This window comes from Kogia breviceps, chromosome 15 (assembly GCF_026419965.1).
Source record: "Kogia breviceps isolate mKogBre1 chromosome 15, mKogBre1 haplotype 1, whole genome shotgun sequence".
Taxonomy (NCBI): Eukaryota; Metazoa; Chordata; class Mammalia; order Artiodactyla; family Physeteridae; genus Kogia; species Kogia breviceps.
The window spans coordinates 82,766,183-82,789,609 of record NC_081324.1 but is presented as its reverse complement, the minus strand read 5'-3'; the positions used below and the strand labels follow the sequence as shown (position 1 = coordinate 82,789,609).

At 41.6% G+C, this 23,427-nt stretch overlaps 1 protein-coding gene across 4 annotated transcripts; it reads left to right on the top strand.

The window, feature by feature from the left end:
• Positions 1–23,326, top strand: DIABLO (diablo IAP-binding mitochondrial protein). Of its 4 annotated transcripts, none has more exons than XM_067014817.1 (7): positions 80–255; positions 1,113–1,239; positions 10,717–10,848; positions 13,033–13,143; positions 13,331–13,427; positions 20,857–21,027; positions 22,429–23,326. In XM_067014817.1, exons 1-7 carry the CDS (start codon positions 206–208, stop codon positions 22,623–22,625), a joined length of 885 nt encoding a protein of 294 aa, XP_066870918.1. In that variant the 5' UTR covers positions 80–205; the 3' UTR covers positions 22,626–23,326. The 4 variants fall into 4 exon arrangements, with proteins under 4 accessions (XP_058896700.1, XP_066870918.1, XP_066870917.1 ...); XM_067014816.1 differs by having other exon boundaries at positions 108–255; positions 13,099–13,143; XM_059040717.2 differs by lacking the exon at positions 20,857–21,027 and having other exon boundaries at positions 1–255.
• Positions 23,327–23,427: the final 101 nt, after the last annotated feature.

Sequence of the window (23,427 nt, the reverse complement as noted above, 5' to 3'; positions counted from 1 at the left end):
AAGCTCCGGCAGTTGGGTGTCCGGCCAGGCCGTTATAGCCTTTACCCTCAGCCCCGCCCCCTCCCGTCTGTCCAATCCCGACTGCGCCCTCGGGCGGGGGCGTGGTCATGTGAAGAGACCCTCTCAAGTGGGGGCCGCGCGCCGTCCCCCGCTCACGAAGTGGCGTCACTTCCGGCGTGTGCGTGTGGGGTCCGTCGGATGCGGGATGGCGGCTATACGGAGTTGGCTGTCGCGGAGCGTAGCCTTCTTCTTCAGGTAGGGCTTGGGGTCGTGTAGGAGGTCAGGGTCGGACAGAGCGGGGGGACGCTGAGAGCGCCGCACCCGGGCCGCAGCCCCGGCCTTGCGGGCGCGCGCTTCTCTTCTCGGCCGAGAGGGTCACGGCGTCCCGCCCCTCTCGGAGGTCTGAGGACGTCCCGCCTCTGCCTCGGGCCAGAGGCCTGCCGCCTCGTCCAAGCCCGGGCTTCGTGTCTCACTGACGGCTTTTCCGTTTTCCCACCTGCCGAAAGCGCGTTCCCCCACCCTCGGGCCGTCTTTTGGGGCGCGCTTGGCCTGCCCGCGAAGTAACTCTCGTTGGCCCATTGAAGTCACTGGGGAGAGTAGGGGGAGAGGCCCGGGCAGGCGGCGGGTTCCCGGAGGAGGTTTTTCGTGAGGGCGGAGGAGCCCCAGGAACTTGCCTGTCTCCCCGCGGGCCCTGCTCCCTCGGCCTCTTGACGCCTGCGGGCTCCAGGGGACCATAAGAGCCCTAAGAGCCCTTGCAGCCTAGGCCAGAGGGCCAGCGCTAAATCCCGCCAGCAGAAGCGTTTTATTTTGGCCTGAGTTTTTAAAAAGCTTTGAGACCACCTCTTAAACGTCCACACCTGGTAACTTAAACTGCGGCACCATCGGCCCGCATTCCCGCGCGGGGAGCCAAGTAGCGGTTTCTTCGAGCCCGGGCCTTTCCAGTCCACCCAGATCCCCACAGAGCCCAGTCGTGTGGAAGGCCACCCTACGTCGTCATTTGGGTTCCAGCGTGGCCCGAGTTTGAGTCTCCAGCCCCTGCAAATACCAGTAAATTGAAGAGGCTTTTTACAGGTTGGTGGTTGTGCCTTACTAAATTTGACTTCTCTTTCTAGGTCCAAACAGTATGTGCCAGTCGTGGCTAACTGTAAGAAGCGCTGCTTCTCGGAATTGATAAGACCATGGCACAAAACTGTGGCTGCTGGATTTGGGCTAACCCTGTGTGCAGTTCCTATTGCACAGGTGAAGTACTGTGCTGTCACTCCCTGTTGTTTGTCTTTGTGTACTGTGTCCTCTTGAAGTCTCAGGTGGGCAGTGAAGCATCTGACAAGCTCTCCTGGTTTTACCCCGCGCTCCTCCCCACCCGCATGTGATGGTATACTTTCTAGTGTATCGGCATCTTCTTTTCAGAGCTGAGCAAATATAGTAATGTTTCCATTTTAATCGTATTATTTGGTAGGAACACTATGTCAAGTTGGTCAGATTGTATAAAGAGGGAAGAAAGAAAAGAACATATTACAGTATCAACAAAATAGTCTTTCATTCAACAAAAATTTATTGGACAACTTTTATATGCCATACACACTGAGACCGTACGAGCAAATCAAACGAAGCTTCTGCTTTCATAAAGCTTACATTCTAGAGAGAAGGAAGAGGAGAAAGTGGAATGAGAGTGGGAGAGAGAGAGAGAAATAGATGAGCTCAGCTCACAGAGTTAGCTCAGGACCAGAATGTACTTCGACTTCTCTACTTTGTGGGCCATTGTAGAGGTTGGATTTTATTATGGAAAAGAAGCCACAGAGGATTTTTTTTTTAAACATCTTTATTGGAGTATAACTGTTTTACAATAGTGTGTTAGTTTTTCTTTTACAACAAAGTGAATCAGTTATACATATACATATGTTCCCATATCTCTTCCCTCTTGAGTCACCCTCTCTCCCACCATCCCTATCCCACCCCTCTAGGTGGTCACAAAGCAGAGAGGTGATCTCACTGTGCTATGCGGCAGCTTCCCACTAGCTATCTAATTTACATTTGGTAGTGTATATATGTCCCTGCCACTCTCTCACTTCGTCACAGCTTACCCTTCCCCCTCCCCATATCCTCAAGTCCATGCTCTAGTAAGTCTGTGTTTTATTCCCATCCTACCAGTAATCTCTTCTTGACTTTTTTTTTTCCTTAGAGTCCATACATATGTGTTAGCATACGGTATTTGTTTTTCTCCTTCTGACTTACTTCACTCTGTATGACAGACTCCAGGTCTGTCCACCTCATTACAAATAACTCAGTTTCATTTCTTTTTATGGCTGAGTAATATTCTATTGTATATATGTGCCACATCTTCTTTATCCGTTCATCTGTTGATGGACCCTTAGGTTGCTTCCATGTCCTGGCTATCGTAAATAGAGCTGCAATGAACATTTTGGTACATGACTCTTTTTGAATTATGGTTTTCTCAGGGTATATACCCAGTAGTGGGATTGTGGGGTCGTATGGTAGTTCTATTTGTAGTTTTTTAAGGAACCTCCATACTGTTCTCCATAGTGGCTGTATCAATTTACATTCCCACCAGCAGTGCAAGAGGGTTCCCTTTTCTCCACACCCTCTCCAGCATTTATTGTTTCTAGAGCTTTTGATGATGGCCAATCTGACCGGTGTGAATGATATCTCATTGTAGTTTTGATTTGCATTTCTCTAATGATTAATGATGTTGAGCATTCTTTCATGTGTTTGTTGGCAATCTGTATATCTTCTTTGGAGAAATGTCTATTTAGTTCTTCTGCCCATTTTTGGATTGGGTTGTTTGGTTTTTTGTTATTGAGCTGCATGAGTTGCTTATAAATTTTGGATATTAATCCTTTGTCAGTTGCTTCATTTGCAAATATTTTCTCCCATTCTGAGAGTTGTCTTTTGGTCTTGTTTATGGTATCCTTTGCTGTGCAAAAGCTTTTAAGTTTCATTAGATCCCATTTGTTTATTTTTGTTTTTATTTCCATTTCTCTAGGAGATGGGTCAAAAAGGATCTTGCTGTGATTTATGTCATAGAGTGTTCTGCCTATGTTTTCCTCTAAGAGTTTGATAGTGTCTGGCCTTACATTTAGGTCTTTAACCCATTTTGAGTTTATTTTTGTGTGTGGTGTTAGGGAGTGTTCTAATTTCATACTTTTACACGTAGCTGTCCAGTTTTCCCAGCACCACTTATTGAAGAGGCTGTCTTTTCTCCACTGTATATCCTTCCCTCCTTTATCAAAGATAAGGTGACCATATGTGTGTGGGTTTATCTCTGGGCTTTCTATCCTGTTCCATTGATCTATATTTCTGTTTTTGTGCCAGTACCATACTGTCTTGATTACTGTAGCCTTGTAGTATAGTCTGAAGTCAGGGAGCCTGATTCCTCCAGCTCCATTTTTCGTTCTCAAGATTGCTTTGGCTATTCGGGGTCTTTTGTGTTTCCATACAAATTGTGAAATGTTTTGTTCTAGTTCTGTAAAAAATGCCAGTGGTAATTTGATAGGGATCGCATTGAATCTGTAGATTGCTTTGGGCAGTAGAGTCATTTTCACAATGTTGATTCTTCCAATCCAAGAACGTGGTATATTTCTCCACCTATTTGTATCATCTTTAATTTCTTTCATCAGTGTCTTATAGTTTTCTGCATACAAGTCTTTTGTCTCCTTAGGTAGGTTTATTCCTAGATATTTTATTCTTTTTGTTGCAGTGGTAAATGGGAGTGTTTTCTTAATTTCACTCTCAGATTTTTCATCATTAGTGTATAAGAATGCCAGAGATTTCTGTGCATTAATTTTGTATCCTGCAACTTTACCAAATTCATTGATTAGCTCTAGTAGTTTTCTGGTAGCATCCTTAGGATTCTCTATGTATAGTATCATGTCATCTGCAAACAGTGACAGCTTTACTTCTTCTTTTCCTATTTGGATTCCTTTTATTTCTTTTTCTTCTCTGATTGCTGTGGCTAGAACTTCCAAAACTATGTTGAATAGGAGTGGTGAGAGTGGGCAACCTTGTCTTGTTCCTGATCTTAGTGGAAATGGTTTCAGTTTTTCACCATTGAGAACGATGCTAGCTGTGGGTTTGTCATATATGGCCTTTATTATGTTGAGGAAAGTTCCCTCTGTGCCTACTTTCTGCAGGGTTTTCATCATAAATGAGTGTTGAATTTTGTCAAAAGCTTTTTCTGCATCTATTGAGATGATCATACGGTTTTTCTGCTTCAGTTTGTTGATATGGTGTATCACGTTGAATGATTTGCGTATATTGAAGAATCCTTGCATTCCTGGAATAAACCCCACTTGATCGTGGTGTATGATCCTTTTAATGTGCTGTTGGATTCTGTTTGCTAATATTTTGTTGAGGATTTTTGCATCTATGTTCATCAGTGATATTGGCCTGTAGTTTTCTTTCTTTGTGACGTCTTTGTCTGGTTTTGGTATCAGGGTGATGGTGGCCTCATAGAATGAGTTTGGGAGTGTTCCTCCCTCTGCTATCTTTTGGAAGAGTTTGAGAAGGATAGGTGTTAGCTCTTCTCTAAATGTTTGATAGAATTCGCCTGTGAAGCCATCAGGTCCTGGGCTTTTGTTTGTTGGAAGATTTTTAATCACAGTTTCGATTGCAGTGCTTGTGATTGGTCTGTTCATATTTTCTATTTCTTCCTGGTTCAGTCTTGGCAGGTTGTGCATTTCTAAGAATTTGTCCATTTCTTCCAGGTTGTCCATTTTATTGGCATAGAGTTGCTTGTCGTAATCTCTAGTAATCGTTTGTATTTCTGCAGTGTCAGTTGTTACATCTCCTTTTTCATTTCTAATTCTATTGATTTGAGTCTTCTCCCTTTTATTCTTGATGAGTCTGGCTAATGGTTTATCAATTTTATTTATCTTCTCAAAGAACCAGCTTTTTTTTTTTTTTTTTTTTTTTTTTTGTGGTATGCGGGCCTCTCACTGTTGTGGCCTCTCCCGTTGCGGGGCACAGGCTCCGGATGCGCAGGCTCAGCGGCCGTGGCTCACGGGCCCAGCCGCTCCGCGGCATGTGGGATCCTCCCGGACCGGGGCACGAACCCGCATCCCCTGCATCGGCAGGTGGACTCTCAACCACTGCGCCACCAGGGAAGCCCAAAGAACCAGTTTTTACTTTTATTAATCTTTGCTATTGTTTCCTTCATTTCTTTTTCATTTATTTCTGATCTGATCTTTATGATTTCTTTCCTTCTGCTAAATTTGGGGGTTTTTTGTTCTTCTTTCTCTAATTGCTTAAAGTGCAAAGTTAGGTTGTTTATTCGAGATGTTTCCTGTTTCTTAAGGTATGATTGTATTGCTATAAACTTGCCTCTTAGAACTGCTTTTGCTGGATCCCATAGGTTTTGGGTCGTCGTGTCTCCATTGTCATTTGTTTCTAAGTATTTTTTGATTTCCTCTTTGATTTCTTCAGTGATCACTTCGTTATTAAGTAGTGTATTGTTTAGCCTCCATGTGTTTGTATGTTTTACAGATCTTTTCCTGTAATTGATATCTAGTCTTATAACGTTGTGGTCAGAAAAGATACTTGATACGATTTCAATTTTCTTAAATTTGCCAAGGCTAGATTTGTGACCCAATATATGATCGATCCTGGAGAATATTCCATGAGCACTTGAGAAAAATGTGTATTCTGTTGTTTTTGGATGGAATATCCTATAAATATCGATTAAGTCCACCTTGTTTAATGTATCATTTAAAGCTTGTGTTTCCTTATTTATTTTCATTTTGGATGATCTGTCCATTGGTGAAAGTGGGGTGTTAAAGTCCCCTACTATGATTGTGTTACTGTCGATTTCCCCTTTTAAGGCTGTTAGTATTTGCCTTATGTATTGAGGTGCTCCTATGTTGGGTGCATAAATATTTACAATTGTTATATCTTCTTCATGGATCGATCCCTTGATCATTATGTAGTGTCCTTCTTTGTCTCTTGTAATAGTTTTTATTTTAAAGTCTATTTTGTCTGATATGAGAATTGCTACTCCAGCTTTCTTCTGATTTCCATTTGCATGGAATATCTTTTTCCATCCCCTTACTTTCAGTCTGTATGTGTCCCTAGGTTTGAAGTGGGTCTCTTGTAGACAGCATATATATGGGTCTTGTTTTTGTATCCATTCAGCCAGTCTGTGTCTTTTGGTGGGAGCATTTAATTCATTTACATTTAAGGTAATTATCGATATGTATGTTCCTATTACCATTTACTTAATTGTTTCAGGTTGTTCTTGTAGGTCTTTTCCTTCTCTTGTGTTTCTTGCCTAGAAAAGTTCCTTTAGCATTTGTTGTAGAGCTGGTTTGGTGGTGCTGAACTCTCTCAGCTTTTACTTGTCTGTAAAGGTTTTAATTTCTCCATCAAATCTGAATGAGATCCTTGCTGGGTAGAGTAATCTTGGTTGTAGGTTTTTTTCCTTCATCACTTTAAATATGTCCTGCCACCCCCTTCTGGCTTGTAGAGTTTCTGCTGAAAGATCAGATGTTAACCTTATGGGGATTCCCTTGTGTGTTATTTGTTGTTTTTCCCTTGCTGCTTTTAATATGTTTTCTTTGTATTTAATTTTTGACAGTTTGATTATTATGTGTCTTGGCGTGTTTATCCTTGGGTTTATCCTGTATGGGACTCTCTGTGCTTCCTGGACTTGATTGACTATTTCCTTTCCTATATTAAGGAAGTTTTCAACTATAATCTCTTCAAATATTTTCTCAGTCCCTTTCTTTTTCTCATCTTCTTCTGGGACCCCTATAATTCGAATGTTGGTGCATTTAATGTTGTCCCAGAGGTCTCTGAGACTGTCCTCAGTTCTTTTCATTCTTTTTTCTTTCTTCTGCTCTGCAATAGTTATTTCCACTATTTTATCTTCCAGGTCACTTATCCGTCCTTCTGCCTCAGTGATTCTGCTATTGATCCCATCTAGAGTATTTTTCATTTCATTTATTGTGTTGCTTATCGTTGCTTGCTTCCTCTTTATTTCTTCTAGGTCCTTGTTAACTGTTTCTTGCAATTTGTCTATTCTATTTCCAAGATTTTGAATCATCTTTACTATCATTATTCTGAATTCTTTTTCAGGTAGACTGCCTATTTCCTCTTCATTTGTTAGGTCTGGTGCGTTTTTATCTTGCTCCTTCATCTGCTGTGTGTTTTTCTGTCTTCTCATTTCGCTTATCTTACTGTGTTTGGGGTCTCCTTTTTGCAGGCTGCAGGTTCGTAGTTCCCGTTGTTTTTGGTGTCTGTCTGCAGTGGCTAAGGTTGGTTCAGTGGGTTGAGTTGGTTTCCTGGTTGGGGGGACTAGTGCCTATGTTCTGGTGGATGAGGCTGGATCTTGTCTTTCTGGTGGTGTGTTTGGGGATGTTGGTAGCCTTATTATGATTTTAGGCAGCTTCTCTGCTAATGGATGGGTCTGTAGACCTGTCTTGCTCTTTGTTGGGGATAGAGTGTCCAGCACTATTCGTTGCTGATCCTTGAGTGAAGCTGGTCTTGGTGTTGAGATGGAGATCTTTGGGAGATTTTCGCCATTTGATATTGCGTGGAGCTGGGAGGTCTCTTGTGGACCAGTGTCCTGAGGTTGGTTCTCCCACCTCAGAGACACAGCCCTGGTGCCTGGCTGGAGCGCCAAGAGCCTTTAATCCACACGGCTCAAAATAAAAGGGAGAAAAAATAGAAAGGAAAGAAAAGGAAGGAAGGAAGGAGGGAGGGAAGGAAGAAAACAAGAAAGGAAGGAAGGAAGAAAGCAAGAAAGGAAGGAAGGGAGGACAGAAGGGAGGAAGGAGGGAAGGAAGAAAGGAAGAAAGAAAGGGAGAAGACAAAGTAGGATGAAGTATAGTTATTAAAATTAAAAATAATTATTAAGAAGAAAATTTTTTATTAAAAAAAAAAAAACAGAAAAATGGATCAGTCTAACCCTAAGACAAATGGTGAAAGCAAAGCTATACAGACAGAATCTCACACAGCAGCACACACATACACACTCACAAAAAGAAAAAAGGGGAAAATAATAGTATATCTTGCTCCTAAAGTCCACCTCCTCAACTTGGGATGATTCGTTGTCTATTCAGGTTTTCCACAGATGCAGGGCACTTCAAGTTGACTGTGGAGCTTTAATCTGCTGCTTCTGAGGCTGCTGGGAGAGACCTCCCGCTCTCCTCTTTGTTCGCACAGCTCCTGGGGTTCAGCTTTGGACTTGGCCCCGCCTCACCACAGAGGATTTTAACATAAGATTATTATGATCTGACATAGGTTTTTAAAGGTTGCTGTGTGGAACTATAAAGACCAGCAGGGGTCCAGGCATGAGATGATTGCAGGTTTGGATCAGGTGGGGGGAAGCGGGCTGAATGTGATGAGCAGGAGTTGCTGATGGGTTAGGTGTGAAGTATATAACTTCGATTCCAATGCTTTTAAAAGGCCTAAGCAACTGAAAGAATGGTGTTGCCATATACTGGGATGGAGAGGAATGGGTTTTGGGAGGAAGAAACCAAGAATTCGGTTTTGGAAATGACATCTAGGTGGAGTTGTCAAGTAGACAGTGATATGAAAGTGGTACCTTATTAAAAAACCATTGGTTATATGCTTTATTGGGAAGAGCTAAATAAGAAATCGGCAAACCCCATTTTGGCAAAACATTCCTGATACTTAACTGTGTGTTTATCACAGCAACAAAATTAATTCCGTCTATCAGAAGTATTTTCAGCATCTTTTGAGGCTCACTCATGAGCCTTTCCCTTTTTGTGCCTCACTTCAGCCCTCATTTCTGTGTACTAATGCCCCTTTAACCCTAAAATCCTTACTTGGACACCAAGCCATTTTCAGTCATTGTTAGGACAGCCTTTTCTTTCTTCCTCCAAAAGATTTTTTGTGTGTTTGTCCTTTTTATTTTTTTTATTGTTAACCTATTTTATTTATTTGTTTGGTTGCACTGGGTCTTAGTTGCGGCTCCCCAGCTCCTTAGTTGCAGCATGTGCACTCTTAGTTGCGGCACGCATGTGGGATCTAGTTCCCTGACCAGAGATAGAACCCAGGCCCACTGCATTGGGAGCACGGAGTCTTAACCACTGTGCCACCAGAGAAGTCCCCTGTGTTTGTCCTTTCTAGTTCATATACTATTCTTAAGTCCTAGGTACCTCAGTTTTAGGCCACATGCCAGGAGCCGCTGGTTGACAGGAGCCTCTAGTCATTCTCCTGCAGGAACAGCAATGCCACTTCTGTCCTTCAGAGCCTGCAGTGGCTCCCCATAATGTGTTACAGAACTTAAAATCCAGCAAACTCTCCTCGCACTCCAGTGCCCTAGCCAGTCTCATCTCCCTTGTGCCATCCACTCCAACCAGGCTAGATTCCCGACATCCCCTGCATACATCATATGTATTCTTTTCCTCATTGTTTCTTCTAACCCAGGACGCATGTCCATTCTAATCCTAGTTGTCTTGAGACCCAAATCCCACCTCTTTTTAAAGCCTTTCCTAGTTCCTGACCCAACAATGATTTCTCTCTCTGACCACTTATATTGTCTATTTTGATATTTGATGATAATCTGTCTGACTCCCGAGTCAGCAGAGCATAATGGAAACTTTGGAGTGAGAAGATTTGGGTTGAGGTCTACATGTGTACTTTTGAGGAGAGTTACATAACTATTCTGAGCTTCCATTTCCTCATTAAAAGAGAAGTGCTAATATCTAGACTGTTGTGAGGAACAAGTAAACATGCACTGTAAAATGGAGAGGATTATGAAGACACAAATGATCAGAATAGGTCAAAATTAGCTTCTCATGAGCAGAGATGATATCATTCTTTCCTTGCTAGCCCCTCAGTGCGAGGTACATGATGAATACTTACTTAGTTGATTGAATGAAATATAAATATGATAAAATTCATGATTTGTTCGTGTATCAGAGGTATTTCTTGATTGCTACTTTCACAGGCAGTGATTCAGTGTGCTTATACTTTAAATAGCAGAAAGACAACGATGATAGAGGGATTGGTTTGTTAGTTCTGATACAATAAATCCTCTCTCTGCTATGGGAGAAAAAGGGAGAGTTAGGAATGACTTGTCATCATAGTTGCCAATATTTAATCAAGGTGGCCACCACATTCCCTTAACTCGTGAGATAGTTATACTACCCTTTTTAAAAAAAAAAAAATAAATAACAGCTGAGGTCAGAGGGAAGCATCTCCTCTCCCACGCATCAAGACCGTAAGCCCGTTCTGCAGACTTGCCCTCTCCACCATTTACTTTCTTAGACTCAGCTTAATCCTTACCAACTCTACAAAGCCTTTTCTAAGTTATTCTCCTTCAACGTAGAAGTGATTGCTGTCTTACGTGTGCCCCTCCAGACTTCTTCCACAGCTCCCATGGTACTTGATTGCATTTATTTTCTAGTTTATATCCCAAGCATCTAGCACTGTGGTAATGAATGAATCATAGCTTCATGAAATTTGTTGATTATAAATACTAGCCTTTCATTTGATAAAAAGATATACTTTGCTTTTTGGAGCAGAGAATAAGCAACAAAAGTAGGTAGAAAGCATATTCTAGAATTATTTTCATATATTGTCTTAAATAGCAGAAATAAAGCTTAAAAAGAAAAAGTTAACACAGAAGCATCATAGTGCAGTTGCAGTGTGAGAATTACATTTTTCACTTGGCTGTCTATGATCTCAGCTCAAGCTTTAGGTTCGAAATTGACTGAAAATGTTTGTGTGTTTCAGAAACCGGAGCCTCATCCTCTTAGTAACGATGCATTAATGAGGAGGGCTGTGTCTTTGGTAACAGATAGCACCTCTACCTTTCTCTCTCAGACCACATATGCATTGATTGAAGCAATCACTGAATATACTAAGGTAAGTGTCTTCTTGTTAAGTCTTGGTCATCTAAGTCAGTGGTTAGCAAACTATGGCTCACAGATCAAATCGGGTCTGATGCCTGCATTTGTTGGTTTGGGTTTTTTTGTGTGATACGCGGGCCTCTCACTGTTGTGGCCTCTCCCGTTGCGGAGCACAGGCTCCGGAGGCGCAGGCTCAGCGGCCATGGCTCACGGGCCTAGCTGCTCCGCGGCATGTGGGATCTTCCCGGACCGGGGCACGAGCCCGTGGCCCCTGCATTGGCAGGCGGACTCTCAACCACTGCGCCACCAGGGAAGCCCTGATGCCTGCATTTGTGGTTTGATTGGTACACGGTCAGGCTCGGTTTTTTGTGTATTGTCTATGACTGCTTTCGTGAGTTGAATAGTTGCAAACAGAGACTGTAGGGCCAATCTCTGGCCCTTTACAAAAAAAAGTTGGCTGAGTCCTGATCTAAATTACTGGTTTTTAGACTTTCTCCAGGAACCCTTTTTATTGAAGTATAGTTGATTTACAATGTGTTAATTTCTACTGTACAGCAAAGTGATTCAGTTACACATATATTCTTCATATTCTTTTCCATTATGATTTATCACAGGACATTGAATATAGTTCCCTGTGCTATACAGTAGGACCCTGTTGTTTATCCATTCTCTATATAATAGTTTGCATCTGCTAATCCCAAACTCCCAATCCATCTTTCCCTCACCTCCCTCCCCCTCTGCATCCACAAGTCTGCTCTCTATATCTGCGAGTCTGTTTCTGTTTTGTAAGTTCATTTGTAGCATTATTTTAGATTCCACATACAAGTGATATCATATGATTTGTCTTTCTCTTTCTGGGTTACTTCACTTAGTATGATCATCCATGTTGCTGCAAATGGCATTGTTCCATTTTTTAAAAATAAATTTTTATTTATTTATTTATTTTTGGCTGAGTTGGGTCTTTGTTGCTGTGCATGGGTTTTCTCTAGTTGCGGCAAGCGTGGGCTGCTCTTCATTGCGGTGTGTGGACTTCTCCTTGTGGTGGCCTCTGTTGTGCAGAGCATGGGCTGTAAGCATGCAAGCTTCAGTAGTTGCAGCTCACAGGCTCTAAGGCACAGACTCAGTAGTTGTGGCGCATGGGCTTAGTTGCTCCACGGCATGCAGGATCTTCCCGGACCAGGGCTTGAACCTGTGTCCCCTGTGTTGGCAGGCAGATTCTTAACCACTGTGCCACCAGGGAAGCCCCTGTTCCATTCTTTTTTATGGCTGAGTAGTATTCCATTATATATATGTGTACCACATCTTCTTTATCCATTCATCTGTCAGTGGACATTTAAGTTGCTTCCATATCTTGGCTACTGTAAATATTGCTGCTGTGAACATAGGGGTGCGTGTATCTTTTTGAGTTTGAGTTTTGCTTTATCCTCATTTAATGTAGGGTCCCTGCAGGTGGGACACTCGCCCTCTGGGAAGGGGCTGTGGTCAGCCTCACTGTCCAGGAACACTTTTTAAAAGAAAAAATCTTAAATATAGCAGCCCAGTATATGACAGGGGGCTCATGCTGATCTGGTTCAGTTGGGGGTACCAGGGGCTTCTGTGTGAGGACAGTTTGAAAACCACTGATCTGAGCTAATAGAGAGTATGTGGATAATCAGAATCATTTTTAAAAGTCTCATATGTTTCTTTACCTTCATTTTCCAGCAGCTTTATTCCCAGTTTTCTGAGTTTTCCATCTGCATTATGTTCTTTTTGTATGTCTAAATTGCTAACAAGCTTTTAAAACACACAAGTTGGGCTTCCCTGGTGGCGCAGTGGTTGAGAGTCTGCCTGCTGATGCAGGAGATGCGGGTTTGTGACCCGGTCCGGGAGGATCCCACATGCCGCGAAGCAGCTAGGCCCGTGAGCCGTGGCCGCTGAGCCTGTGCGTCTGGAGCCTGTGCTCGCAACGGGAGAGGCCACAACAGTGAGAGGCCCGCGTACTGCAGAGAAAATAATAATAATAAAATAAAAATAAAACACAAAAGTTGACAAATGGAGATACTGCTGTCCTAGGATAATGCCTCTACTTCATATAGTGCAGGTTCAGTGAGGCAGAAGGACTGAAGAGCCAGTTGGCTGCCATGGGACTTCACATTGCGGTATAAGTCTCACTAACCCTAATACGCCTCACTTATTTTACTCATTTATTCTATATTTGTAGGCTGTTTATACCTTAATTTCTCTCTACCGACAATACACAAGTTTACTTGGGAAAATGAATTCACAGGAGGAAGACGAAGTGTGGCAGGTGATCATAGGAGCCAGAGTTGAGGTGAGCAAAAAGTTACTTGGCGTCTCTGTATTAGTGCTCCTACCTCGTTGTGGTTATCTAAATGATGGAAATGAAGGTGTTTTACCAGTAGCTGTTCTCTCAGTCCACTATTGAATAAGTCCATTTAAATGTGCTTAATGATGTAATGCAGAGTCATGTTGTCTGAAGTGCTTTGTTTAATTTATAGATGACTTCAAAACAGCAAGAGTACCTGAAGTTGGAAACCACCTGGATGACTGCAGTTAGTCTTTCAGAGATGGCAGCAGAAGCTGCATACCAAACAGGTAGGTTAAAGTTCTTACTATGGAGGTGCTGTTTGAGTTTTCATCTAGCTGAAGAGTGAGGGATATTGTGGCTGTAACTTTGTGGGGAAATGTTCCCATTTCCAGTATATTAACCAATATTTCATCTGCACAAAGGAAAAATTAATGCCCTTGTAGACCAGACCCATAGAGGCTAGTTAATATCTAGAAAACGAGAAACGATAAAACTACTGTCAGCTGGAAATTTTGATTGCTTCCAAATAGTTTTTGAACATTTTATTTTTTAATAACCTGGATAATTTATGAATAGTATCTATATTTCAGGCTTTGTGGTAAACATTTTATAGACATTTAACCCCCATAGTTCCTTTAAAGTAGGAGTTACTGTCATCATTCCCACTTTATAGATGAAGAAACTGGCAGATAGAGGGGGTTAAGTAATTCACCCAGCATGCTGTGGTACACAGGAAGTAAGCAGCCAAACTGGGATTCAGCAAGGTAGGTCAAATTCTAAAGCCTTTGCCCCTGGCAGCCAGGGCTTCATCCTCTGTGCCTTGGTGCCTGAGTATAGAATATGCAGTTATTCATTCACCAGGCGTTTTTAATCACTATCCATCCAGTGGGCTTGAGCTGAATGGTTTTCTAATTAAATATATTTGAGGGAACCCCTCATTTGACATCTTACCTGGTTGGGCCCAAACTATGTCACCACAGAAATTCTTATTAGGAAACTGGTTTGTTAAAGTGCTTTTGCTTTCTGAAATCTTAAAGATATAAAAGATTTTTTAAGTAAAAACAAAAAATTCTTTCTTAGTTAACTAATGCCTGAAGAATAAGAGATTCTGAAAACAGGATTGGAGTGAAGAGCAAAACAACAGAAGTATGAAAGTAGCATCTTGGCAGTGGCGCACCGAAGGCGGGAGCGGGGCTTCCAGGTGCAGTGGACAGGGAGGTTTGCTGAGGGTTCTACAGCAGCAACAGTCCCAGGCAGCCCTCACCACTCATTAGGCTTAGATCTAGCAGGAGAAAAGAGGGAGAGTAAATTATAAGCATTATCTGAAAAAAGACATTTTCCCAGAACTGATTGAAAGGGCTCACAAAGGTTCTGAACAGAATTTAAAATATAAATATATCTCATATGGTAAAAAAAAAAAAAAGAAAGAAAGAAAAAAGAAAAATCCTAAAAGCTATAAGAAAAAATCAGAATTACTTACAAAGGAAGTATAATCAGACATTAATCTTCTTATTTGCAACCCTAGATGCAAGGTGCCAAAAAATAACCATGCAAATATCTTTAAAATGTGAGAATAAATGATGTTTTCAGACATAAAGACTCAGCTTACCAACTTTTTATGCTTTCTGGAAAAACTACTCTGTAAAGAAAAATTAGTTTAGAAAGAAGCAACTGAGATACAAAACTAATGAAGAAAATTTAGTAAAACCTGTCAAAAGCTCAGTGTTCATTTTTTAAAAAACTAAATTTATTTATTTATTTTTGGCTGTGTTGGGTCTTCATTGCTGTGCACGGGCTTTCTCTAGTTGCAGCGAGCTGGGGCTACTCCATTGCGGTGCGCGGGCTTCTCACTGCAGTGGCTTCTCTCATGGAGCACGGGCTCTAGGCACGCAGGCTTCAGTAGTTGTGGTGCACAGGCTTAGTTGCTCCGCGGCATGTGGGATCTTCTTGGGCCAGGGACTGAACCGTGTCCCCTACATTGGCAGGCAGATTCTCAACCACTGTGCCACCAGGGAAGCCCCCTGAGTGTTAAATTTTTAAGTAATCAAATCAGTTTGGGGAAGAAGTGAAAGCATGCTAAGCTTTGTTGCTTGAGAAGAGAGACCATGGCTTAACATTAGACATTGTTAAACACTTCACAAAGAATTGGGGGGGGAAAGGGAAAAGTTGATAAAATTCAGTTAAGTCAGGAAAGGTTTAAGAAATAAAGCCTGGGGCTTCCCTGGTGGCACAGTGGTTGAGAATCCGCCTGCCGATGCAGGGGACACGGGTTCATGCCCCAGTCCAGGAAGATCCCACATGCCACGGAGCAGCTAGGCCCGTGAGCCATGGCCACTGAGCCTGCGCGTCCGGAGCCTATGCTCCGCATCAGGAGAGGCCACAACAGTGAGAGGCCCGCGTACTGCGAAAAAAAAAGAAATCCTGTTAATTAGAAAATGCAAAGTAAAATAGAAGAACACGTTCAAATATCAGTAATCACAATAACTAGGAATAAATTTACATATTAAATGATACTTTCTGAATGTATTAAAAAATAATTCTAGCTAAAACTGTTTACAGAGGCACATCTAAAACAAAAACGCATGGGAAGGTTTAGAATTTTAAGATAAACTGAACCATTACTAACAAAAAGAAATCTACCCCCAAAAAGGTGGCAGAGCAATGTCAGAATCAGAAGGGGAATTCAAGACAAAAAGCATTCAAAGGGACCAAACAATTCATCAAGACATCCATCGTGAAGTGTGTGCCTAATGAGGCAAAAACTGATAGATTTACAAGGAGAAATGGAGCTTTATACACATCTCAGGCTCACAGGTCAAGACCAAAACAATTAACACAATTAAGTGTTGGAACAGGATGATTTTTAAAAGCTTAACCAAATACATATACTGAATACAAAATTTTGCCCTCCTCCCAAAAAAATTCTCTTCAAATTCAAATAGTATACAACGTGTACAAAAATTGATTTTTATGTTAAGTGACAAAGATTCAGCAAATTACTTGATACCCCCCCTTCCTCACCAAAAATCAAAACGGAAATTTAACTCGTACAACTCAGTATAAAAAAAAACCCAATTTAAAAATGGAAAGTTCTGAATAGACATTTTCCAAAGACAACATACAGATGGCCAATGGGTGCAGGAAAAGATGCTAAACATCGCTAATCATCAGAAAAATGCAAATCAAAACCACAATGAGATTATCACCTCACCTGTCAGAATGGCTAAAGATCATAAATCACAGATGTCGGTGAGAATGTGGAGAAAAGGGGCCCTAGTACACTGTTGGTGGTAATGTAAAATGGTGCAGCCACTGTGATAAACAGTATGGAGGTTCCTCAAAAAAACTAAAAATAAACCCACACACCTATGGTCAACTAATCTATGACAAAGGAGGCAAGAATACACAATGGCAAAAAGACGGTCTCTTTTCAGTAAGTGGTGCTGGGAAAACTGGACAGCTACATGTGAAAGAATGAAATTAGAACACTCTCTAACACCATACACAAAAATAAACTCAAAGTGGATTAAAGACCTAAATGTAAGGCCAGACACTATAAAACTCTTAGAGGAAAATATAGGCAGAACACTCTGACATAAATCACAGCAATATCTTTTTTGATCCACCTCCTAGAGTAATGAAAATAAAAAAAATGGAACCTAATTAAACTTAAAAGCTTTTGCACAAAGGAAACCATAAACAAAACAAAAAACACAACCTATAGAATGGGAGAAAATATTTGCAAACGAAGTGCCCAACAAGGGATTAATCTCCAAAATATACAAGCAGTTCATGCAGCCCAGTAACAGAAAAACAAACAACCCAATCAAAATATGGGCAGAAGATCTAAATAAACATTTTGCCAAAGACATACAGATGGCCAAGAAGCACATTAGAAGATGTCAATATCACTAATTATTACAGAAATGCAAATCAAAACTGCAATGAGGTGTCACCTCACACCAGTCAGAATGGCCATCGTCAAAAAATCTACAAACAATAAATGCTGGAGAGGGTGTGGAGAAAAGGGAACCCTCTTGCACTGTTGGGAATGTAAATTGGTACAACCATTGTGGAGAACAGTATGGAGTTTCCTTAAAAAACTGAAAATAGAACTAGCATATGATCCAGCAATCTCACTCCTGGGCATATATCCAGAGAAAACCGTAATTTGAAAAGATACATGCACCCCAGTGTTCACTGCAGCACTATTTACAGTAGCCAAGATTTGGAAGCAACCTAAAAATGTCCATCTACAGAAGAGTGGATAGAGAAGATGTGGTACATACATACAATGGAATATTACTCAGCCATAAAAAAGAACAAAATAATGCCATTTGTAGCAACATGGGTGGACCTAGAGATAGTCATACTGAGTGAAGTAAGTCAGAGAAAGACAAATATATTGCTTATATGTGGAACCCAAAAAAATGATACAAATGAACTTATTTACAAAACAGAAATAGAGTCACAGATGTAGAAAACAAACTTTGGTTGCTGGGGGGAAAGGGTGGGGGGAGGGATAAATTGAGAGATTGAGATTGACATATATACACTACTATGTATAAAATAGATGACTAATAAGGACCTACTGTATAGCACAGGGAACTCAATACTCTGTAATGACCTTTATGGGAAAAGAATCTAAAAAAGAGTGGATATACGTATATGTATAACTGATTCACCTTACTATACACCTAAAACTAACAAATCAACTATACTCCAATAAAGATTTATTTTAAAAGACAATGGTAGGGCTTCCCTGGTGGCGCAGTGGTTGAGAATCCGCCTGCCGATGCAGGAGACACGGGTTCGTGCCCTGGTCCGGGAAGATCCCACATGCCGCGGAGCAACTAAGCCCGTGAGCCACGGCCGCTGGGCCTGCGCGTCCGGAGCCTGCGCTCCGCAACGGGAGAGGCCACAACAGTGAGAGGCCCGCGTACCGCAAAAAAATAAAAATAAATAAAAGACAATGGTAAAAATAAACAAACTGAAAATAGTGGGAATTCCCTGGTGGTCCAGTGTTTAGGATGCTGCATTTTCATTGCAAGGGCATGAGTTCAATCCCTGGTTGGGGGACTAAGATCCCACAAGCCGAGCAGCACAGCAAATAAAAAAAAGAAGAAAAAAAAAAAATAGAACCACCATATGATCCAGCAGTTCCTTTCCACTCCTGAGTATGTCTCTGAAGAAAATGAAACTGAATTCAAAAAGATTACATGCACCCCAATGTTCATAGCAGCATTATTTACAATAGCCAAGATTTGGAAGCAACCTAAGTGTCCATCAACAGATGAATGGATAAAGATGTGGTGTATATATACAGTGGAATATTACTCAGCCATAAAAGAACGAAATTTTGCCATTTGCAACAACATGGATGGACTTGCAAGGTTTAGTCTTAGTAAAATAAGTCAGACACAAAGACAAATACTGTATGATATCACTTATATGTGGAATCTAAAAAATAAAACTAGTGAATATAACAAAACAGACTCGCAGATACAGAGAACAAACTAGTGGTTACCAGTGGGGAGAGGATGAAGAGGCATTAACTACTATGTATAAAATACGCTGCAAGGATACATTGAACAGCACAGAAAACATAGCCAGTATTTTATAGTAACTATAAATGGATTAGAACCTTTAAAAATTGTGAATAACTATCTTGTACACCTAAAACTTATATACTATTGTAAATCAACTATACCTCAATAAAGAAAAATGGAAATTTAAAAGTATTTAGAACTGTCATAAGTCTTGTATATAGCAGACCCAGAGAGTTGTATACAAAGTAGCTCTTAAATAGAAATTGATCCTTATTTAAAGGCACATGTCATAAATAAAAAGAATAGCAGCCATAAGTGACAGGTAATGATCACTGTACTAAGAAGAACTGAAAATAAATTAAACTTTTAACCCAGTAAGTTAGAGAAAGCAAAATAAATTCAGACAATGTGGAATAAAAGAAAGAAAAGGTATAAGAAGACTAAAAAGAAATAGGGACTTCCCTGGTGGTGCAGTGGTTAAGAATCCACCTGCTAATGCAGGGGACACGGGTTCGAGCCCCGGTCTGGGAAGATGCCACATGCTGTGGAGCAACTAAGCCCGAGTGCCACAACTACTGAGCCTGTGCTCTAGAGCCCGCAAGCCACAACTGCTGAGCCTGCGAGCCACAGCTACCGAAGCCTGCACACCTAGAGCCCGTGCTCCACAACAAGAGAAGCCACCGCAGTGAGAAGCCCATGCACCACAAAGAAGAGCAGCCCCTGCTTGCTGCAACTAGAGAAAGCCTTTGTGCAGCAATGAAGACACAATGCAGCCAAAAATAGTCAAAAAGGCAAACTCTGGTTCCTTGAAAATTTAAAAATTAGGTTTGGCAAGTATAACTTTTTAGAGAGCAAAAGTAACATCAGAAAGAGCCATTATAGATATGGAGGGGTTTTTTTAATCATATGAGAATATTATGATCTTTATGTAAATCCTAAGTTGGCCCAAGAAGTAAACAATCCAAGTAAGATCAGTAACCACAGAAGTTGAAATAGTATTCACAAAGAATCTGTTCCCCCAAAGTAGACACTAAGCCCAGGCAGTTTTGTGGGAGAGTTTATCAAATCTTCAAGAAACATAATTCCTGTGTTACAGAAAGTGTACCAAAAAATGATGACAAGCCTCCCAACTATTATAATTGTCTAAAGCCAGTATAGGCCTGATCCCAAACTGGGCTTGCCCAGCACCAGGACAAAAAAACTATAGTTCAGTATCACTTATGAATATAGATGTAAATGAAATATAGCCATTTATCTTCAAAATAAAATGATAATTCAACATTTAAAAAACCTATCAAGAGAACATAGACAAAACACTCTGACAGGTCAGTCTCCCAAGGCAGTGGAAATAAAAACAAAAGTAAACAAATGGGACTTAACCAAACTTAAAAGCTTTTGCACAGCAAAGGAAACCATAAACAAAACGAAAAGACAGCCTACACAATGGTAGAAAATATTTGCAAACCATGGGACTAACAAGGGCTTAATTTCCAAAATACATAAACAGCTCCTACAACTCACCAACAAAAAAGCAAACAACCCAATCGAAAAATGGGCAGAAGACTTAAGTAGACATTTCTCCAAAGAAGAAATACATATGGCCACTAGACACATGAAAAGATGCTCAGCATCGCTAATTATTAGAGAAATGTAAAGCAAAACCACAGTGAGGTACCACCCCACACCAGTCAGAATGGCCATCATTTAAAAGTCTACAGGGCTTCCCTGGTGGCGCAGTGGTTGAGAGCCTACCTGCCGATGCAGGGGACACAGGTTCGTGCCCCGGTCCGGGAAGATCCCACATGCCGCGGAGCGGCTGGGCCCGTGAGCCATGGCCGCTGAGCCTGCGCATCCAGAGCCTGTGCTCCGCAACAGGAGAGGCCACAACAGTGAGAGGCCAGCATACCCCCCCCAACACACACACACACGCACACACAACACAAGTCTACAAATAACAAATGCTGGAGAGGGTGTGGAGTAAAGGGAAAAGGGAACTCTCCTACACTGTTGGTGGGAATGTAAGTTGGTGCAGCCACTGTGGAAAACTGTATGGAGGTTCCTCAGAAAACTAAAAATAGAGTCACCATATGATCCAGCAATCCCACTCCTGCACATGTATCTGGACAAAACTATAATTCAAAAAATACATGCACCCCTATGTTCACAGCAGCACTATTCACAATAGCCAAGACATGGAAACAACTTAAATCTCCACTGACAGATGAATGGATAAAGAAGATGTACATATATACAATGGAACACTACTCAGCCATAAAAAAGAATGAAATAATGCCATTTGCAGCAACATGGATGCAACTAGAGATGATCATACTAAGAAGTAAGTCAGAAAGAGAAAGACAAATACCGTATGATATCACTTATATGTGGAATCCAAAATATGACACAAATGAACCTATCTACGAAACAGAAACAAAATCCAGGGACATAGAGAACAGACTCGCGGTTGCCAAGGGCATGAGGGGAGGGATGGAGTGGAAGGCTGGGGTTAGCAGATGCAAACTAGTATACGTAGGATGGATAAACAACAAGGTCCTCCTGTAGAGCACAAAGAACTCTATTCAATATCTTATGATAAACCATGATGGAAAAGAATATTAAAAAAAGAATGCATATATATGTGTAACTGAATCACTTTGCTGTGCAGCAGTAACTAACACAACATTGTATATCAACTACATTTCAATAAAATTTTAAAAATCTACATATAGCCAAAAAAACCCCGATCAACATTTAATTCACAACTTGAGATTATCTACAGATTATAGGAGAAAAGCCACTTGTGTATTCATCAGTGTATGCCCCAGAAGGCTTCAGTAAAATGTAGTGCCCATTTCCGATTTAAATCTGAGTACAATTATAGAGAGAATGTTCCTAACATGATGAAGGTTAAATAATCCTATTTCATAGTGAAATGTGAGAAGCATCTCCATCAACATCAGAAATAAAAGGATGCCTGCTGTCCTCCACTATCTTTCTGCACTGGACTGAAGGTTCTCATTAATGCAGTAACATAGAAAAGAACTGCTTGAATGTGCTGTAGATGAATTAATGAATACAGATACCTATATTATGAAATACACTAGCAGCAGGTAAAATGATAGCGCTCAAAAACAAAATTGCAAAATATGTTCAATAAATACCGTTTGTGCCATTATGTAGATTTGTAGTCATAAAAGTTTTTTCTATGTATTCCATATGAATGTAGTAACTTTTAAAAAAGATCTAATTGGCTTTATTCAACAGTTCATGAATTGGAGAGCAGCCTATCTATTAAATAGATGAAACGAGTAACATTTGAAAGGTTGAGGAAGGTGCCCTTTAAACTTCTAAAAGATGTTATCTCTGAAGATTGGGTAGGGTGAGGAAAGAGGTGCTTGACAATTTTATTAGTTGATCTCTTCATTTGTCAAAAAGAAATGTATTGTGCAGTTAAAAAAACTAAAATCTTAAAACATCTATACTAAGAGCTGAGTAGCTATAAAGATGATTGTGGGAATTGCATTTGATAATTATAACAATGATGGCTGCTGATAGCTGGAGGAAAATGCCAGGGTTTTGACAATAAGAGTAAAATGCAGACCTGGATGTGGAGGGTAGAGGGTTCTCTGCTTTGCAGGGAGAGCAGGAGAAGTGGCCCCAAGAAAGGCTCAGATGACAACCACAGAGCCCCCAGGCTTTCCTTGTGTCCACTCAGCATAAGTGGCCCATCTTTTGGCAGGAGCGGATGCGGCCTCTGTAACCGCCAGGAGTCACATCCAGCTGGTGAGATCGCAGGTGCAGGAGGTGCGCCAGCTTTCCCAGAAAGCAGAAACCAAGTTGGCAGAAGCACAGACGGAAGAACTCCGACAGAAAACACAGGGGGGAGGGGACGAGAGGGCTGAGCCGGAGCAGGAGGCCTACCTGCGTGAGGACTGAGGGCCTGAGCTGCTGCCCACGTCTGCCCACTCGGCCTGCGGAAAGCAAGGGCAGACGCTGTCCAGCCCCGGGTCAGCACAGCTTTCTCTGCACAGAGAGGCATGGCAGGCAGATCCTGCCCTGGCCCATCAGACCAGAGGTCCTTGTGAGCTGTGAGTGCCTGACCCCTATCTCCACAGCCTCACGCTTCTACTGGACCTGGTTCTTAGCCCGGCGGCCTGCAGGGCACTGCACCCTGTTGAACATTTCACGGCGCTCAGCACAGCTGCGCTCTCACCCATCGATCTTTTTACCTCCCACCCAGAGCATCTCACCAACCTGGCCGGAGAGAAGGGGCCTTCTCTGTCATGTCCACAAGTTCAGAAGCTATTAAACCTGTTTCCCATCTACATTTTCACATATGATTTAGTATTTGCTCCCTCCATAGGGATGTGAGTTTTTGGGGGGAAAGGGGAGCCTGTGTGTTTGTAAGATTTCTTTTTGGTGCGTGTTTCTAATGCCTTCTGTGACCTGGCCCCATTGCCCTGTAAGGACAGCTCAGGCCAAGGAGCCAAAAGCCCAAAAGCCCAGGGACTGGATGCGGAGTGTTTACCTGGTGCTCTTAACAGGACTTACTCCAACACACACGTCTCGTTTCCTTCTTTCCTTGGAGTGTCTCTATTGTATCTAAAGGAGAATAAATTTTTTTTGCATTTAAAAAAGATATTTGTGTGTGTCTTTTGGAGCCCTAGGCAGCCTCCTTCCTTCGCCACCCGCTCCAGACTGGAAGAGCCCCAAGGGGCTCCAGGAGTCCCCCCATGGA